This window comes from Lacerta agilis, chromosome 14 (assembly GCF_009819535.1).
Source record: "Lacerta agilis isolate rLacAgi1 chromosome 14, rLacAgi1.pri, whole genome shotgun sequence".
NCBI classification, from domain to species: Eukaryota; Metazoa; Chordata; class Lepidosauria; order Squamata; family Lacertidae; genus Lacerta; species Lacerta agilis.
In genome coordinates this window covers 4,399,559-4,418,619 of record NC_046325.1, presented here as the reverse complement: position 1 = coordinate 4,418,619, position 19,061 = coordinate 4,399,559, and the positions used below count along the sequence as shown (strand labels likewise).

The following is a 19,061-nucleotide window of genomic DNA, read 5'->3' as shown; positions in this document are numbered from 1 at the left end:
CTTACCTAAATCTACATCATGAGCCTGGTTAGATGGGGGGGGGGGGAATATGGCCATATCCCGAGCTCCTTCAGAACAATTCATTTTCTACGAGTTGACTACCCCTCCACACAGTGAATTTGTCCCCAGCCCCACCCGCCATTCAAGTGCAAGGGAAGTTTGAGCCCACCCCAGCCATAATAACAGACGCAACCACTCAGAGCTTTGTATCAAAGTTGTAGTCTGCATATTGACAAAACTGTACAAATGAGTTTCGCCCGAATAATTCCCGCCCGCAATAAATGTGCCGATTGAACAGCGTTGCTTATATGTAACTTGGCAAGAGCTCAAGGTGGCTGCAGCTTAGCGTGTGTGTGAGGAAGAGGGCAGTAGGGACCCCTAACCTTTCTGGAACTCGTATCCCGATACTGCTGCAAAAATTATCCCTGGGGACATCTACAGGCTTCCATCTTCACCCATTTGACCAACCACAGAAATCCAAAGGCAAACACGTCCCAGGTGGCAGAGAGTTCCGTGGGTTAACTACTTGCTAGGGCCATTCTTGCCTCTTCCCACCCACCCCTGTGTAGGAGAACCCTTTCATATATAGAAAGGGCTAATTCCTTATGTTTTTTTAATGCAAAGTTTTGCTTGTGGAGCTCTTCCCGCTCTGTAGGAAACTCTGCAATGGGCCTTCAACTCTCCAGCAGCCCTTTTTGTGTGAACTGAAGGGCAGCGGAGGGGAGAAGTGAGACTGGGGAGCTCCACTCCACCCTAACACACCGTCGCAAAATCCTTCACCTCCAGGGTGAATTGTCAGTTTTTCCTTGTCAGCAGCTGGAGAGATGAACCATGTTACAAATTCTCTGCGGGTGTGTTTAGGGCTTTTAATACTGGAAGCTGCTGGGAAATGAAGGGGTTGCATCCGTCTTTCCTCATGTGCCAAAGGTTCTTCCCGCAGTTTTTCTGTGCAGGGTCATTCCCGTTCTTTGGAAGCAAGCGGGGAAGACGGCTGCCGTTGGGCTCACCTCCTGCTTCCTGGCTTCTCACAGGCACCTGGGTGGCCGCTGCAAGAACAAGATGGACTTCCTTGGGCCTGATTCAGTTGCAGGGCTCTCCTTATGTTCTGATGAAGGCTAGACACCGGGATTGATGCTGAAACTGGCCGTCTCCCTTTCCTTAGAATCACAGAACCACAGAGTTGGAAAGGAACCCCCAATAGTCCCCTAGTCCATCCCGCTGCAATGCAGGAATGACAGCCTTGCCTCTGATGGGATTTTGCGCTCTCCGTTTGCAACAGCGCCGTGCTCGGTAAGAGCCTAGTGCCCCATTGCACATCTCACTGTAGCGATGTATCCCACTTTTGCTGCCGGGCTGAGACAAGCGTGTTCCCTCGAGCTTGCGCGTCCGGATCTTGCCGCTGATGTTCTGTGCCCTCCCCACCCCACCCCACCTCGCCCCACCCACTCCCAAACCACTCGCCCCACCCCGCCCCACTCCCTCCTCAAACCCAGACTTTCTCCACTGGCTCGAAATCCTGGCTGCAGCAGCAGCCGGAGCTGTGGTAGTGGGACGCGGGCAGGTTCTTGTAGACGGCCTTGCTGTAGGGGACGAGGCAGTAGCCCAGCTGGAGCCTGCGGGCCAGGCGGCAGTAGGCAGCCAGCGCCAAGACCAGGAGAGGCACCAGGAGGGTGAAGCCCACCACCAGGAGAGCCACGGAGGAAGCGTCGTTCAGGTGGGCCGTGCAGTAGGGCTCCTGGGTGTGTAAGAACTGCAGGGAGAGAGGGAGAGAAAGCACAGGTTAGGGGTCAGAGGCCATCAGAAGAAGCTTGTTGGATCAGCTCTGTGGCCCATCTGGTCAGCAGCCTGTTCTCACAGTGGCTGACCGGATGCTTGTGGCGAAACACTTCGGCTGGACCTGAAAACAAGGGCATTCTCTCCTGCAGTCCAGGGTGCGGACATGCTTGATGGAGGAGGTCACAAAGCTCCGTGACACAGATCGGTTGTCAACCAAGGATGCTGTGGTACTTGCAAAAGGGGGCATCTCTTCCAAATCTGACCATAAAAGCCAGATGAGGCTGGAGGAATGGTGGTGAAAACGGGGGAAAGAAAGTGACTCTGGATTTAAAGGTAAAGGGACCAGTCGCGGACAACTCGGGGGTTGCAGTGCTCATCTTGCTCTATAGGCCAAGGGAGCTGGCGTTTGTCCGCAGACAGCTTCCGGGTCATGTGGCCAGCATGACTAAGCCGCTTCTAGCGAACCAGAGCAGCGCACGGAAACACCGTTTACCTTCCCGCTGGAGCGGTACCTATTTATCTACTTGCACTTTGACATGCTTTCGAACTGCTAGGTGGGCAGGAGCAGGGACCAAGCAACGGGAGCTCACCCCATCGCGGGGATTCGAACCGCCGACCTTCTGATCGGCATGCCCAAGGCTCAGTGGTTTAGACCACGGTGCCACCCGCGTCCCTCTGACTCTAGATTTACTACCCCATAAAATGAAGACCCAGCATGAGCAAGCTGGGAGGGCCACTGTTCACGCCAACCCATGCTGCCCACATTTGCAGGATCAGGCCAAAGGCCCATCTCGTCCTGATCTCACGGTGGCCAACCTCTGAGAAGCCTGGGGGAGGATGGAGAGGGGGAAGAGACGAGGGAAAGGGAGCTGGCTTCTTTCTGAACAACCAGCTCCTCCCCAAACTTCAGTGTGGGTGACGGAGACCCACACATCCATGCCTGGAATGTGCATCTCGGCCCCCACAAGGTTATCAAAGGCCCTGACCCTGGCATCTGGTTTTTGTCATGGCAAACAGCGGGAAGTCTGGATCTGGAGCCCCACTGAATCCTCTCCTCTCTCCCTATTGACCACTTCTGTCACTTGGGGGGCGGGTGTGCTGAGCTCACCCAACACCGCCCATGTTTACAAGCTGCCATACCTAAAATACCGCACCAGCTGGAGGGTTAGACTGCTCTCCTGGTCACACTAAGCTCCCTGTGTTGGCCAGTTTGGCCATGCAAGCACCTCCCGGCCGAGGTGGGCAGCAGAGCGAGGTGGTAGAGTCCCGAGGTGGTAGAGGCTGGGCTGTACCACCTCAGGGGGCAAGCGAAGCAACCAAATTTATAAAAACGCTTTGCGAGCCGAAAATGAGCTAAGCATGGCTGCCTGAGATATAATAATAATAATAATAATAATAATAATAATAATAATAATAATAATAATAATAATAATAATATATTTATACCCCACCCACCTGGCTTGGTTTCCCCAGCCACTCTGGGCAGCTTCCAACAAAACACTAAAATACTGTAAAATAATCCATCAAACATTAAAAGCTTCCCTAAACAGATCCTTTTTACACCAAGGTGCTACATATTTTTAATAGTGGGGAATTTTAATTGAGTTTCCTCCCCCCCCCCCATGAAGGAACTTTTAAGCTGGCACATGGCCCCCCCCCTTGCCAGCTCAAGTGGTACACTCCCACTCTGCCACCACCTCCTTTTGCTGAACATTGTCTCCCAGCCCTGGATTACAAAAATCTGGGAGCACGAAGCCAGCGTCCTCTGCGGTGGTCAACCTGAGATGGTTGTTGTGCTGCCGTTGGCTCCCTGCTGCAGCCTTTCCACTATAGTTACTCAAGAACCAGCGCAGCCCCCACCCGCCCGCCCGCTCGGGTTCAGCTTGGGCAGGCCACCCGATTTGAGGCTCTGCCATTGGGGGGGGGGCAAGGCAAATGCTTCGGGCAGCTGCGTTATCAGGCTGCCAACACACTATTTGCACTTCTTCCCCATCCAAATAATCCTGGGAACTGTAGTTTACTTCTCACAGAACTTCAGTTCCCAGCACCCTTAGCAAACTACAGTTCCCAGGAACCGTGTGTGTGTGTGTGTGTAGGATTGATTTGTTTTGTTTTGTTTTGCATGGGACGCAGGTGGCGCTGTGGGTTAAACCACAGAGCCTAGGGCTTGCCAATCAGAAGGTCGGCGGTTCGAATCCCCGCGACGGGGTGAGCTCCCGTTGCTCGGTCCCTGCTCCTGCCCACCTAGCAGTTCGAAAGCACGCCAGTGCAAGTAGATAAATAGGTACCGCTCCGGCGGGAAGGTAAACGGCGTTTCCGTGCGCTGCTCTGGTTCGCCAGAAGTGGCTTAAGGTATGCTGGCCACATGACCCTGAAGCTGTACGCCGACTCCCTCGGCCAATAAAGCGAGATGAGCGCCGCAACCCCAGAGTCTGCGACTGGACCTAAGCGTCAGGGGTCCCTTTACCTTTACCTTTAAAGTCCCTTTGGGTTGCAAGATAAAGCGACTAAGCAAATTTAATAAATAATAGCAATGTGTTCTAAATGCATGGTGTGCGCACAGCAAATTAATTTTTTTAAATTCATGATTTCCCCCAAGGGAGAAGTCTTTGCTGGACCTTCTGCCTCAAAGGAACTAGGGCGGCTTCGGGGACTACGGAACACCTTGATGTTTGTGTGTGTTTTGTGAGCGAGGAGCGTGTGCCGCTGCATCTCAGATGTGCCACACATATCTTGGGGGGGAAAGGCCATTTCTCCAGGGCAAAAATAAAAAATCCTGCAGCGCTGGAAATGAGCAGAGCCACATGACACGTTCCAGGAGACTGGAAAGAGGATATCCCCCTGCAATCTCCCAAAGCCCACCACGAGAGGCTTAATCCGATAGCATTCCAGTGTTGCTCCCCCCGCCTTAAATGCTCCCTTAGGGAAGACCACCCCAGAGCTCCTGCATCTGCCAGGCCAGTCCTGGGGCAGGTGAAGGAAGCCTGGCTCCTACCTCTGGAAAGGCAGACCAAATTCCAGGCCGTTGTTTTTTTTTTTGGTTTTTTTTTAAGGGCAGATGCGTTTTTGTGCCATGCACATAGGCGTGAAGGAAATCCTTCCTGGAATCTACAAAAGATGCTGGCAAAGATCTTACAAATGTAGAAATATGGACATCCAGCAGGGATGGTTGGAAGTGGAAGAGGGAATCTCTGCCCCATAAGATCCTAAATTCAGCTTGGCCACTCTGGCCCACTGAGCTCCAGGGAGAAGGTGGAGCAGAGAGGCTTGTGCCTGTGAACTGATGGCAAGTCACCTCTCTCTCCGAGCCTCAGTATTCCCCATCTGTAAAATGGGTCCCTGCAGCAACACACAATCTAGAGTAAGGAAAGAAGTTTACCAACAAACTTTGGGGAGAAGAGTTGTCCGCCAACTCTAGAAGCAGGCAGAGAAGTGGGGGGACCTGGAGCCCTCCAGCTCCAGCCAGCAAGGATAGTGGGTACTATCAGCGTTCGGATGGAGCCTTTCTTGAAAAATAATTCTTAGCCAGGATAAAGGAGGTCAGACCCCGTTCAGTTTTAGCACAATTCCTAGTGCGGGGAGGAGGGAAGGAAAGAGTATTCAGGATGCGGCAAACCCGCTTTGGAGCTGCAAAAAGTGTTGCTTTTTTCCGCCCGAGGTCACGCCGAGAACATTTTGCCAGGATTTCACAAGCCCAGGAGCTGGAAACACTGTGGAAGACTACAAGCCTTTGCAATTAAGCCCATGCTCCGAAACTTTTAAAGTTTGGAATGGAATTAAGAACAAATGGGCCAAAAGGTTACATATCTGGCCTGGAAGTCTCTTCTCTCCCCTAGGCCTGGTTGGGGGTTGTTTGGGATGTATGCGAGGAAGAGTACCTCTGAACTTGTGCAAAGTGCATAACTCACCGCCACCGCTGCCACCCAATGCTGCAGGGTTGGGCTTGCCCATTGAAAAATACGCTCTGGAGTAAGCTACATGAGTCCGGAGAAAGGAATCTCCGTCCACCCTGGCCTTCACCCCAACCCTGGCAAAAAAAGCCCCACATCTGCTACGCAACGCCTCATTCTCTCACCCCCAAAGCATCAAAAGGTTAGGCTATTATTTCGAAGAGCATTTTGGGGGGTTTACATAGTTTACACCCCAGTTCAGTACTGCCAACGTCCTCATTTCCGACCCACAGCTCCCTGGTCCCGATTTGCAGCCACCCCCAAAGGTGCTGTGGTATATCGGTGGGAGGGGGGGGCGTGCCACAGCAAAACGAGGACCACCTACCTTGGAATGGCACAGGAACCCGAACCCCAGCAGCACCCCGGCCGGGAGCAGGATCAGCCCAAATATGACGGCCACGAAGAGGACGTTGAGGCCCCCGACCAGCAGGTTCTGGACAGTGACTAGCACAGCACAAGCCCAGCAGTCCAGAGACCCCCGCAGCTCCAAGGCCCCTTCCCCGCCATAGGGAGGGGGCGGCAGCGGGGAGACCCCCGCCCCGCCCTCGTGTTCCAGGGACCCCGACACGGCTTTCTGCGAGCGAGTGTCCAGGCCCATCATCTCAGGCTGCGGATCCCCAACTCTTGCAACACCGTTCCAAGCAGAGACGCTCCTGCCTCGCTGCTGCTTGGCTCAACAAATTGTCTCGCATCCTTTATAGGCCTCCCCATCCATCTCCACCCCCTTTCAGCTGCTGGGCCGGCCTCCACCTCTCCTGGATAATGTAGGAATGCAGACACACACACACACACACAGGCAAGTGCCCATCAAACACAAGCCACCACCAGCTCCCCACCCCACCCCACCCACCTCCCAAACTGGTCCAACCAAGGGATGCTTGGCTTGTTGCACCATTCCCAGAGGGTGGGTGGGGGTGGTGGAAGGGGTCTCCCTGGGCTCAAATTCCTGAGATGTTTCTCTTTCCAGAGATCCACCCACCCCCCTAAATGCCTTCCCCCTTCGTGGTCCATGCCTGCTAAGTCCCAGACCCAGACCATGGTTGTAAAAGGGGGGGGGAGAAGGAGAGAGATTTTGTGCACGAATTGTAAACACAGCGGAGACGGTGATACTATGAGGCTGCACTGGGGTGCCAATAAAAGGCAGATTTGACCCAGGGCTGGGAGGCAGCGCCGCAAGGTCCTTCTCCTGCACAAGCGCCTTCGGAACGAACAGGCACTGCGCAAGAGCTGTGGCCTTCCTGTTTGTCTCAAGAGGGGCTTTTGCAAGAGAAGGTCTCGTGGCACTGGGACGCTGGTTGGTGGCACCTTGGTGCTCAGAGCGAGAGGGCACCATTGGTTTGCCGCAGGAGCCGTATTGGGGGGAAAACAATGTCCACCCCTACCCCCCCCCAATTGAGGATGCAGAGCATAGCCATAACGGCCAGTGGCCATCGATAGCCCTCTCCTCCGTGAATGCGTCCAATTCACTTTTAAATCTCTTTTCAAGTCGGTGGCCATCATTGCTTCCTGTGGGAGCGAGTTCCCGTGGCTTAACTGGGACAAGAACGACGGCTTTCCTTTCCTAGTAAAAAAACATTCCGCCCTTCCCCAAACAATGAAGAGAGAGACAGAGAAGGGGGGGGGGGGTTGTTTTAATGACTGGGCAGAGATTTGATGTATTGAGCACACCAGATGCGAGCTTTTTGTACATCCAGGATGGAGAAATGAAGGAAAACAGAAGGCGGCTGGTTTTATTTTTTATCTCTGTGAGTTAATTTAATTATTTATTTTTTTACATTTACAAAATAAGATTTGCTTTCTCCTTGTCCCCTACAGTACAATAAGAATCAATTTATGTGAGAGTGAGTTTTCTCAGAGAAGCGAGATCGTTCATCTGCCTTGTTTCAGAGTGTGTGTGTGTGTGTGTGATTGGTGAGGGTGGGTGGGTACGTGGGGGAAATCTGGAACTAAAAAAAGTGCAGGTTTTTCAGAAGGAAGGAAGAGATTTCCTTCCTTCTGTAGGGTGGGGTGAGATTCTTCCATTTATTAAAAAAAGGGGGTGGGAAGGGGAATCAACAGATGAACCAGGATCAGGCTTTTGCTTCCCCACTCCAACCAGACCCCATGAGAAAACAGAGCACCATGTCAAGGAACAACATCAACAGACAGAAAAAAAAAATCCTGAAAGAACATGTTAAGTAATTCAATAAAAAAATTCCAGAGAGAAGCCAAACAAAAAAACCTGGAACAACAAAAGGAGACACTTTTTTTCTTAAAAGAAAGAAGAAGAAAGAAACAGGTACAATAACATTGTAAAAAGTTTTTCTTTTTTTAAAAAAGAGGCTGGATCAAACCCCAAAAGAGGACCAATAAATAGAGAGATCATTATCAAAAAAAGAAAAAAGGGAGAGACGTATAAATTAAAAAAGAGAGAAAGAGAAATAACATTTACAAACGGCAAAACAATTTTTTGAGGCATGGAGGTACAATTTTTACGAAAGAAAGAAAGAAAGAAAAAAAATGACCCCAAATCTGAGACGTTTTTGTATTCTTTTTCAAATGGACCTGGGAGTAATAACTGCGGAGCCAAAAGGGCAGAGAATCGGAGGAGGGAGGGCAATGAATTCAGCCAAGGAATGAGTACATATATATATATATATCTCGAGTTAAGGTCAAACGGATTTTATCAGCTGATAAAAGGAAGCGTTAAGGGTCAGAGTTAAGGGTCAGCCATAGCTAGGCAGGCAGAGGGCAGAGTTAAGGGGTGCTTGTTAGATTGCCAACCACCCCCCACAAAAAAATGGCATAGGGAATTGGGGAGGACAATGGCAACACTTAGGGATAGGGGGAGGAGGAAGAGAAATCGGCTCCCTCCCCCATTTTTGTGAAAGGGGGGGGAATCTCCCATCTACCCATGTGTCTGATTTGGGGTGAGCACCACTCCCTCTGCACGGGGTTATCGTTTCCACCATATCCCAATCTCCTTTCGCACGAGGACGTCCTCCGTCCTGCTTGCTCCTCGCGCGAAAAAATCTCGTATATTTTTTTACTTTAATTTTTTTTGTCTCGTTTTCTGTATTTTGTTTTTTAAAAGCAGTTTCTAATACAAACCAGGAATTTTTTTCCCCTTCTTATATTTATATTTATATATATATATAATATATATAAAAGGATGTAAGAAATCAAAATGTCCATCAGAATAATTAAAAACCACACGCGGGGAAAAATTCGCCACCCCTCCCCAGCCCCTCCCCACCAATATATATAAATCAATGTACACTCTCCCCCCCGCCCCGCCCTATCCCGGTGAGAAGTTCACCCAGAGAGAACTGAACCCATAAAAGTCCTGTGTTAAGAAACCCGTATTAATTTTTCTTTTTCATTTTTTTTTTTGCTTGCTTCTGTTTCCCAAACTCTTTTTTTTCTCCTTTAAATTTCTGCCAAGAAAAACGTAATCGAAAGGAAAGGAAAACCAAAACCAGGCACCCCCCCAAATTTTGACAGGAGTCTCTCTTTTCTCTCTCTCGTTTTCCGCTCGCTGGCATTCCACCCCGGCGAGAGAGACGGGAAATTAATGCTCTTGAGAAGAAGGGAACGCTTCCTCCCCCTCTCTCGATCTGTTCATAGAAGCTCCCCAAAACCACCACACCCCAATTCTTGTCCATGCGGGACGAAGCCAGAAGCACGGTGGAATTCCGCCATGTTCGCCATCAATTTCGCTGCTCCATTCCGTTCGCTCTTCGGATTTGTTTTCCTTTTTTTGTTTTTAAAGTTCAGGGTTTTCCCCCCTGCTTTTTTTTTTTTTTAATACAAAATCAGCACCACCCGGGAAGAAAAAACAAACCCCAAAACGAGAAAACGTTCGTTCTGAAGAATAAATTAAAGAAAAGGGGTCCGTCAGTAGAACGCCCCAGGTCACGACGCTTCTGCTATCTGCCCCCCCGGCTCAGGGCAGGTTTGAGTTGAGAAGGGCAGGTGGAGATCAGAGGCTCAGCTGCTACTGGAGGGAGAGGGCGGAGGGCAGACCATAGCAAACCCCCCTCCCCGCGCACATGGCGAGCAAGGGGGGGGGGCCGAGCTAGCGTGGAGAGACGGCCCAGACATCTGTCCAGGCGTGGTATGGCTCATCTGGAACTGGGCGGCGCAGACTGCAGGAGAAAACGGGAGAGAGAGAAAAACCTGCCATTAGCAGCCTGCCTTCCAAATCGTAGCGCCGCAGAGTTGGGAGGGACCCCCAAGGGTCATCTAGTCCAACCCCCCCGGCAGCAACGCAGGAATCCGTCCTCCATGCGACAGCCCTTCCGATATTTGAAGGTGGCTGTCATATCCCCTGTGTCCCGGGCTAAACATGCCCCGCTCCCTCAACCGCTCCTCACAAGGCTTGGTCGCCAGTCTTGGTTGCCCTCCTCTGCACACCCTTCCAGCTTGTCAAGATCCTTTTTAAACCGGGGTGCCCAGAATCAGACAGTTTTCCAGGTGGGGTCTGACCAAGGCGGAATAGAGCGGGACTACGGCTTCCCTTGACCTGTTGATGCAGCCTAGAATCGGATGAGCTGCTTTTGTTGCCTCCGCTGCTGCTGCTGCTGCTGTGTCGTGTTAAAATTGTGGTCGGCTCAGACGCCTATATACTTTTCACAAGCGCTGCCGTCACGCCGGGTGTCCCTCACATCCACCCTAAGTTTGTGCACCTGGTTATTCCTGCCTAACTGCAGAACCTGGCATTTGTCCCTGTTGACATGCATTTTGCTAGTCTGGGTCCAGTTCTCCAATCTGTTACAGTCACCTTGAATCCTGATTCTTTCTCCTGCTATTATTTCTTCAGCCCGATTCCCCATCTCACCCTGGGCGACACCAACATGGGAACAGAAGCAGAGCCTAGCCCAGCATCCTGTTCTCACACTGGCCAGCCAGGTGCCCACTGGACCCCAGCACAAGATCCCTCTTCCCCTCTTGGGGTTTCCATCAACTGGCACTCAGAAGCATTGCCTCCAACTGTGGAGACAGAGCGTAATCCTTGGGGCTGCCCCTCTCCTTCATGAGTTTCTCTAGTTCTTTTCTTAAAGCCATCCAAGTTGGTGGCCATTCCTGCTGGAGGGAGTTCCATTGGTTGACTATGCGCTGCATGAAGGAGGACTTTCTTTTATCTGTCCTGAATCTTCCAACATTCAGCTTTGTTGAATGCCCGTGAGTTTTAAGGTTACTAGAGGAGGGGGAGGGAGGGCTTGGTAGAAATGACTTCACTGCTAACAGGAACTGGGTTTTTGTGTTGTATCCAGTTTTCATCTTACAGATCTGTTAAATATAATTAATAATAACAACGAGCAATCCTCAGAGAGCCACTTTGGGAGGACACTAGAGTTGATTGAACGGCTCTGAAGTGCCTTGAAGAGCCTTGGCGACGTTTCCCTTTTCTGCCACTAGGCGGCACCGTCCTCTTTGCTTTACCAAATCTGCGAGCCAGGAAATAAACAGAGAGGGGCGTGCGGGGCTGGGGAAGCTGAGGGCGCCTGGCAGCTCCTCCTTCCCCAAACATATATACTAACCAGGGTGAAGCTGTCGTAGATGTGTATCAGTTCTTCCGTCTTGTACTGCTCAAGAACCACCACGCCGTGGAGAGAGGAGCTCCGCTTGCGGGCGCAGGCCTCACAGTGCACCAGGTACGTGTTCTTGCCCCCGTTTTCGCTCGTCACGAAAAGGATGTTGAAGACCTCCACCTGCGGGGAGCACACGGGGAATCAGCGACTGTCGCAACGGGACGCGGCTTTTGTCTCCGCCCCCCTGGTCAACCTGTGCTTGGTAAGGGTGCGCTGGGAGCCGTGAAAAGCAAATTAAAGGCTTTCCTTCCAAACTCTGCCTCTAATCACACTAAGCAGATTAGCCCCCTGAGGCTCCAAGACGCCTGGTGCTCAGCTCAGCCCCACCTATAACCCCTCCAGATTTCACCCAGGTCTGCCCTCAGCTACTAGATCCCCTCTTACTGCATGGCAGATCACCTCCTCCTCCTCCATTCCAAAATCCAAACCAGTAAGTTCTGCTCTTCCCCGACATAATCAATGTACCTTTGTTGGGAGAAGAGTTTCCCAGGCATTACTCCAACCGCCCCCCCCCCCGGCCTTCCACTTTTGTTAGCAGTTAACAACGGCCACCCCTCCAACGAAAGCACAATTGCCAGCCTGCCACGGTTTCTAGCGTTTAAGCAGGGATCTCTCCCAGCCGCCCCGCTCAGCACTGCAGTCGCACCCGAGGCAAAGGCAGTATGGGGGAAGCGCTGAGAAGGGCGAGCCTTTTGGGTTTACTGGTTAACCCCCCTTCTGGAAAGGGCGGGGGTTCCCCCCCCCAAAGCGCATGCCTGCCACTGGCAGGGAACGTCAGCCGTGGCTCAAGGCGGGCAAAAGGAGCCCCCCTCGGCTGCCGCGGCGAAAGAAGACAGCGAAACACAAAAGCTTGCGGCCGCTTCCTTCTGCCACGGGGTGAGGCTTTCTTGCTGGAAAGAGAGGCAGAAGTGTGGGGCCCAGAGAAGAACGACGCCAACACAGAACCAAGGGTTGAAGGGGTTTTATTCCTTCCCCACCAAAACAAAACAAAACCCCGAGCTTGGCTGACGCGTCACATGCCCGAAACGCAACCTATTGCTGAGTGTCCTTCTCCGGTGCCATCTTGCAGAGGGCTGCTCCAGAAGAGAAGGCGTTGACCCAGCCTCGCCTGAGCGACAGGGAGGGATCCCCAAATCTTGGCATCTTCAAAGGACTCTAAGATAGGTCACCTTGTGATGGGGCAAAGGAGGTCCACCACAGGATTCTGTTTTGAGTTGGGTGCGACTCTGGAAACAAGAGGCTTCCCTCCTGGCATCTCAGGCATTTAATAATAATAATAATAATAATAATAATAATAATAATAATAATAATAATAATATTGGCTGACTTCCGCTCTCCCTGTGAGGCTCGGCCAACAACCAGCCCTGCTTCCTTTCCACTTCCAGGGGGTCAGACTAGATGGCCGTGTGGGTTCCCCTCCAACTCTACCGTTCTGTGATTCTATGGCTTCTTTTAACCCAAGTCACCGCGGCTGAGTCCTGGCTCCACGGCTGAGGAGGTTCTTCTCCCTGGCTGGCAGGGGCTGCAATTTCTTCTACCCAAATTCACGGCTCAGTCACGGCAGCTTCCCGGCTTCAGTCGGCTTGGCGCCTCACTTTTGACCTTGCCTTAAGGAGACTGCACGGCAGACGTTCCTTCTTCGCTGCTTGAGCTGCGCTGTCTCTCAGACCTCAGGAAGAGGCCCTTCAAGAACACCAGCGGAGCTTTGTGGCTGGATCAGGCTCATTCAGCCTAGCCTCTAATCCCTCCCCTGCAATTCCCAGCAGCTAGGAGCCATGTTCCCTCAGACAATGGAGATAAGAGCACAGATGTCGAGGTGAGTAGCCGCTGAGAGCCTCATCTCCCACGAATTTATCTAATCCTCTTCCGGAGACTTCCAAGTTTGCAACCACCACTGCCTCCTGCGTCAGGGAGTTCCACAGTTCGAGGATGCACTTAAAAGCGTGTTCTTTCTTCTATCCATCCCAAATCTTCCAAGGATCAGCTTCACTCTCTGGCCCCTGAGATGCACCAGGCATCGTTTTATACACCTGTTTAACCTTTTCGGTAAACTAATAAGCCCCACAGGCGAAATGCTCCAGTCCCTTAATCGTTTTGGTCGCCGTTTCCCAAACCTTTCCTATCTCTGCACAATGACACCTTTTGAGGCGCAGCCACCTGAACTCTGCTTGGGGTCCAGCTTCCTCCATCGGTGTCCTTCTCCCCTCCTTCAGAGAGGGGGGATATAAAATTATATTTTCCTCCCGTTTTCATCATGGAGATCCACTGCAAGCCTTATGGGTGCTTGGGCGAGGCTTCTTAGTTTGAGAGTCTTGGCCCACAGCTGCAGGTTGAGGCGAAGTTTCGAAGAGCCGCGAGGTCCAGCTTCACAATACGCTTCCAATCCTTCCGGAGGCTTCTTTTTCGCCACAGCTTTTTTAAGACACGCGTTTCATACTCACTGTTTCGACCTTCCTAATCCCCTTTACGGTTTCTCGGGGGGCCGTCAGGCACGAGAAGGAGGCACGAGGGCCTCAAACTGGAGTTGGGTACAGGAGGTATTTTAAAGACAAGCAGGTCTCATCAAACACTGTTCACACCATAAAGGCCTAGGAAACCCTGCCAGGCCCTAAGGCGGGTCCTTTCGGTGGAAGAGGGGAAGGACTGTTTCCCAAAAAATAAAAGTCTGTGGCGGGGGGTACAGAGTCTGTCACAGGCTAGAAGGACCTGCCGGTCACTCTCTGCCAAAGAGCTCAGAGGAAATGGATCGCCGAGAATGGAAAGATGGCCACTTCCGTGGGGGTCAACTTTCAGAGGATGTGAATGAGGAAGGCAAACCTCGTCCCCACAGCCAGAACTGCAGAGAGGGCCAGACATGGAAGCCCAGTGAACCGGGATTTATTTTTGGGGAGGTGGGTGCCCCGGGACTGGCGCTGCTGCGGAGCAGGGATCGCCACTTGCATTTCTGCCGCTGTGGCGGACCGTTGGAGAAGTGGGCAGCGTGTCGGAGGAAAGCGAGGTTGAGAGAGGGAGGGACGGAGCCTCACCCCCGTGGAGCTGCCACTGTGGCAGGAAAGAGAAAAGCGAGAAGAGCCAGAAAGGCTTACGTCACATTCGTTGCAGTAGTAGGCCGGCTCGTCCTTCACGCGGCCCTGGTAGGCGATCTTCTTGCCGGACCGGACGAGGCTCTCTCTCTGGACCTGGCAGTGCTTGATGGACTCCATCAGACAGTACCTGCGAGTGGGGGAAGAGAGAGGGCAGGGGTCAGGATGCGGCCGGACGCACCTCTCCACAGGGATGGGTGAAGCAGGCAACGCACTGACGTGGGGCGAGAGTGCAAAGTCCCCCGAAGGGATTCCGTTAATTTAATTGCATCTAGCATTGCCCCCAAAGGTCCGTGTGCGTTAAGGCTGCACATGTTAGAAACTGCACGATTTTGGTGTTTTTTACCGGGCTGCACAGTAAACATCGCATCTGCATTTAAACAGTAGCCACGGAAGAGACAGAGGGACGGTTAAATGACACATCCGGGCAGGGAACCGGGCCAATTGGGGGTGGGGTGGGGGGCTGAGCTCTGCCGCTAGCCCAAAACTACTGGACGCTCTTTAAATTGCAGAGTTTTTTTTCTTAGCTTAAAGGAAGGAAGGACAGAGCTCAGGGGTGGGAAGCCTTGATTCCCCCCCCCTTCAAATAACCTGCTCAAATTCATGTTTCTCTTTCCTTATTTTTATCACGCATTTTGTGCTTTAATATTGCATCTTTATGTTGTGTGAGTAGCCCTGAGATCTGTGGATGAAGCGTGGTATACAAATTTAATAAATAAATAAAAAAAAATTTAAAAAGGTTTTTTTTAAAAGAAAGAAACAACATGCAAACTCCAAATCCTATCGATTCACATTACGTCAACATTTTGTCAAAGTGAACCTTTCCTTCCCCAAATGCAAGTGTAAATCACCCTTTGTTGACTGTGGATTGCCTTTCCCATAATAAGTATTTTGTGTGGGGGAGGCAGGCCTTCCTCGCTGAGTTGGAACTTAATTTGGGCAGCCTAGGACGTCCATAGAAGGTTACACACTGGCCAGGCTGGTGCCCCGGGGAGGTCACTTTGGTGCTGCTACTAACACAGCGGTTGGACTTCACCCCTGGAAGTGCACTCCATTGTCTGTTGAGACAGATGGATGCCAACACCATCATCAGCTGCTATTACAAAATCCATGTTTGTTTTCCCAGACAAACTTCGACTCTTTCTCCAGTGCAGGGGATAACATGCATAACATGCTACTTCTCTTGTTTGTAATGCAACACTTCTAAAGGTAAAGGGTACCCCTGACCGTTAGGTCCAGTCGCGGACGACTCTGGGGCTGTGGCGCTCATCTCGCTTTCAGGCCGAGGGAGCCGGCGTTTATCCGCAGACTGCTTCCAGGTCATGTGGCCAGCATGACTAAGCCGCTTCTGGCGAACCAAAGCAGCGCATGGAAACACCGTTTACCTTCCCGCCGGAGCGGTACCTGTTTATCTACTTGCACTTTGACGTGCTTTCAAACCTCTAGGTGGGCAGGAGCTGGGACCAAACAACGGGAGCTCACCCCATCGCGGCGATTCGAACCGCCGACCTTCCGATCGGCAAGCCCTAGGCTCTGTGGTTTAGACCACATTTCTAGCATATGTGAATTAAACAAAATAGCTTTGGAACATACGGTAAAGTATTGCCTGTTTATCTGTTCTATAGATTACACACACACACACCCCTTTGTTTTGTGCAGCTGTTGAAACAGGGCGGGGGGAGGGAGACGGGACCTGTGGCCATCCAGGTATTGTTGAGCCAACATCCAACAACATCTGGAGAGTGAAACGTCCCCCACATCTGTGCTAAAGGCACAAGAGCCTGCCCATCACCCCCACCACCAAAGGATGGAGATCCCACCTGCAACCAAAATGAGGCTGGGGTCCTCGTTATTTCAGCAGAGGGTCCCCTGTGCCTTCCCACTGAGGACCCCTCGTATCTGGTCCCCAACCAAGAGACTTTTGTGTTCTTGAGAAGAAAGGGCGGGGGGGGGGCAAGGCGCAGATGCAAAAGCAGGCGGGACACGGCCAGGAAAGGTTGGAGGGGTTGGAGGGAGAAAGAACCGAAAGCCCTCCTCACTTGATCATTTTGTACAAGTCGGGGTCACTGATCTTGACGGTGCGGGCCACGTTCCAGGAGACGTGGATCATGGGCACGATGGACTTGACGTTCTTCACCTCGTTCCATTCGTAGCGCTCCAGGGCCAGCTGGTACTGGTAAGCTGCAAGGGAAAGGGAAGAGGTCAGGGGGCCAGGAAGAGGACGCCCCTCCGGGCGAGGAGGGGATCGCGCCATGGAACCTGGGAGAGGCTCTTCAGAAGGACGTGGGTGGGTGTCACACGCCAGAAGAAGAAGGTGCCCGCAAGCAGGATCCAAGCATGAGAGCCCTCTTCCCTCCTGCCATTTCCAGGAACTGGCATTCAGAAGACTACTGCTTAGGGAAGCTTTTAATATTTGATTAATTATTGTATTTTAATATTTTGTTGGAAGCCACCCAGAGTGGCTGGGGTATAAATAATAAAATTATTATTATTATTATTATTATTATTATTATTATTATTATTATTATTACTACTACTGCCTGCAGCCTTGGAAGCAGAACATAGTAGCCACTGACAGCCCTCTCCTCTTCCATGGTAAAGGTAAAGGGACCCCTGACCGCTGGTTCCAGTTGCGGATGACTCTGGGGTTGCGGCGCTCATCTTGCTTTACTGGCTGAGGGAGCCGGCGTACAGCTTTCGGATCCTATGGCCAGCATGACTAAGCCGCCTCTGGCGAACCAGAGCAGCGCATGGAAACGCCATTTACCTTTCCGCCAGAGCGGTGCCTATTTATCTACTTGCACTTTGAAGTGCTTTCGAACTGCTAGGTGGGCAGCAGCTGGGACTGAGCAACGGGAGCTCACCCCGTCGCAGGGATTCGAACCACTGACCTTCTGATAGGCAAGCCTAAGAGGTTCAGTGGTTTAGACCACAGCGCCACTCGCGTCCCACCCTCTTCCATGAATTGGTCCAATTCTCCATGTTGGTGGCCATCCCTGCCTCCTGTGGCAGGGAGTTCCACAGTTAAATATGTGTGAGGATAAGAAAAGGCTGCTGGATCGGGCCAAGGCCCACCCAGTCCAGCATTCCCCGCTTGGTCTGGAAACAAGGGAGAGACTGTCCTACCCCAGAGTCCTCCTCCGCTTCCCTTCCTGCCCTCCTCTCTATGGGCAACAGAGGCACTCTAGAAGGGGAGTTCCACCAGCTCAGAGGTCCAGGAGGACCCACCCAGTCCTTAGAAATAAAACCAGCCCTTCGTGCTCCCTTTGGGGTGGGGGAGAGATAAAAGAGCATTGCACACTTGTGCACACTTGTTGGACTGAAACAATTCTGTATGGATCCAACCGGCAGCTGCAGTGTGGTGGACCCCATGGCAGGATTCGATCTCAGAGCCCAAGACGATTATCTCATATGGAGTCAAGCGAGCATAGGGTAGCCTTCACTTGGGAAAACCAAGGAGGTGGACAGGATGTCGCTGGACTCCAGTAAGACTCCAGAGGGAACTGCGTTAGCTACCCCTGGCCTACACGGGCTGGCAGGGTCTCTCCAGCAAGTCTCTCCCAGCCCCACCTGGGAGATGCAGCAGACTGAACCTGGGACGCTGCCCCCCACCCCCCGTACCCAAGGCGGTGGCTCCACCAACTGAGCCAGGGTGAGGAAGTTGGACCACAGAAGGCTTTCTGAAGCTTTGTGAAACAGACTCCACCCCCCCCCCCCCCGCTTTTTAAAGCAAGGGCTATTGTATAGTTAAAGCTATGGTTTCCCCAGTAGTGATGCATGGAAGTGAGAGCTGGACCATGAAGAAGGCTGATCGCTGAAGAATGGATGCTTTTGCTGGAGGAGACTCTTGAGAGTCCCATACTGCAAAAAGATCAAACCTATCCATTCTGAAGGAAATCAGCCCTGAGTGCTCACTGGAAGGACTGATCCTGAAGCTGAGGCTCCAATACTTGCGGAGTTCGTAAACCGAATCGTTCGTAAACAGGACTGTCCTTAAACTGAGGGACCACTGTAACAGAATCGTGGAAGCAGGACATGACCCTGCCCTTTAGAGTGTGGGGCGCTGGTGGGGCTCTGGTGTCCCGTTTCCAATCCCCCTCCCCGCTTTTCGGGACCTCGGCCATCCAGCTAAGTTACCTGTCAGGGGGCCGACGTTCCAGGCGATGTTATTACACCACCCGGTGGCCTGAACCCAATGCACCGTCCCAGCGTTGATCCACACGAGGTCTCCGGGGCGCTGAATGAAGCGGTAGACGGGGATGTTGGACTTGTAAAGGTCCTCGAGGATGGGCCACCACGAGCCGGTCAGGTAGTCGACACCGTGCCTGTGGGAAAGCGGGCGTTGGGGTGACGAGGCAAGGGGGAAGCCACCCGGAAAGACCTCCCCTCCATCCTCCTGATGATTAATATGTTCTCCTATGATGGCCCCACAGAAGTGGGCAAAGCAATGCAGCAGCCCTTCTCGTGCCCCCGATCCCAGGAACCGAGCCCCCAAATCATCCCCTTAGGGCTGGGGTCCCCAACATGGCACCCATGGGTGCAACGGCATCCTCAAGGTATTCTCCTGGGACCCACGAAGCCCCTGGGCACCCACCTACACTGAATCTTGGATCGTGAGGTGGCAAGAGGGGTTACCTTTTTCTCCCCTGAACAGACCATAGAGTTGAAGAAGGAAGTTG

The 19,061-nt window shown here is 52.2% G+C and overlaps 2 protein-coding genes across 7 annotated transcripts in view; both read right to left on the bottom strand.

The window, feature by feature from the left end:
• Positions 1-1,469: 1,469 nt before the first annotated feature.
• Positions 1,470-6,377, bottom strand: TMEM88 (transmembrane protein 88). The gene is made up of 2 exons (XM_033170914.1): positions 6,052-6,377; positions 1,470-1,750 (listed from the first exon to the last, which is right to left on the bottom strand). The coding sequence occupies exons 1-2, from the start codon at positions 6,325-6,327 to the stop codon at positions 1,484-1,486; spliced, it is 543 nt and encodes a 180-aa protein (XP_033026805.1). The 5' UTR covers positions 6,328-6,377; the 3' UTR covers positions 1,470-1,483.
• A 3,164-nt stretch (positions 6,378-9,541) lies between these two features.
• The window catches only part of KDM6B (lysine demethylase 6B), a 90,118-nt gene continuing 80,598 nt past the window's right edge, over positions 9,542-19,061 (bottom strand). For 5 of the 6 annotated variants that reach the window (XM_033171220.1, XM_033171219.1, XM_033171223.1 and 2 more), the window contains 5 exons: positions 18,520-18,707; positions 16,422-16,563; positions 14,386-14,512; positions 11,249-11,419; positions 9,542-9,853 (listed from right to left, as the gene is read on the bottom strand). In XM_033171220.1, the coding sequence (XP_033027111.1) occupies positions 9,830-9,853; positions 11,249-11,419; positions 14,386-14,512; positions 16,422-16,563; positions 18,520-18,707 (652 nt within the window). In that variant the 3' untranslated portion in view covers positions 9,542-9,829. The remainder of the gene's footprint in view (positions 9,854-11,248; positions 11,420-14,385; positions 14,513-16,421; positions 16,564-18,519; positions 18,708-19,061) is intronic. The other variant, XM_033171224.1, reaches the window with a different exon arrangement.

Excerpts from the sequence above, each read along its gene's own strand:
- TMEM88 (XM_033170914.1), bottom strand. The coding sequence starts at position 6,327 with ATGATGGGCCTGGACACTCGCTCGCAGAAAGCCGTGTCGGGGTCCCTG. Across the intron at positions 1,751-6,051 it reads GGTTCCTGTGCCATTCCAAG|TTCTTACACACCCAGGAGCC; the intron begins GTAGGTGGTCCT and ends CTCTCCCTGCAG.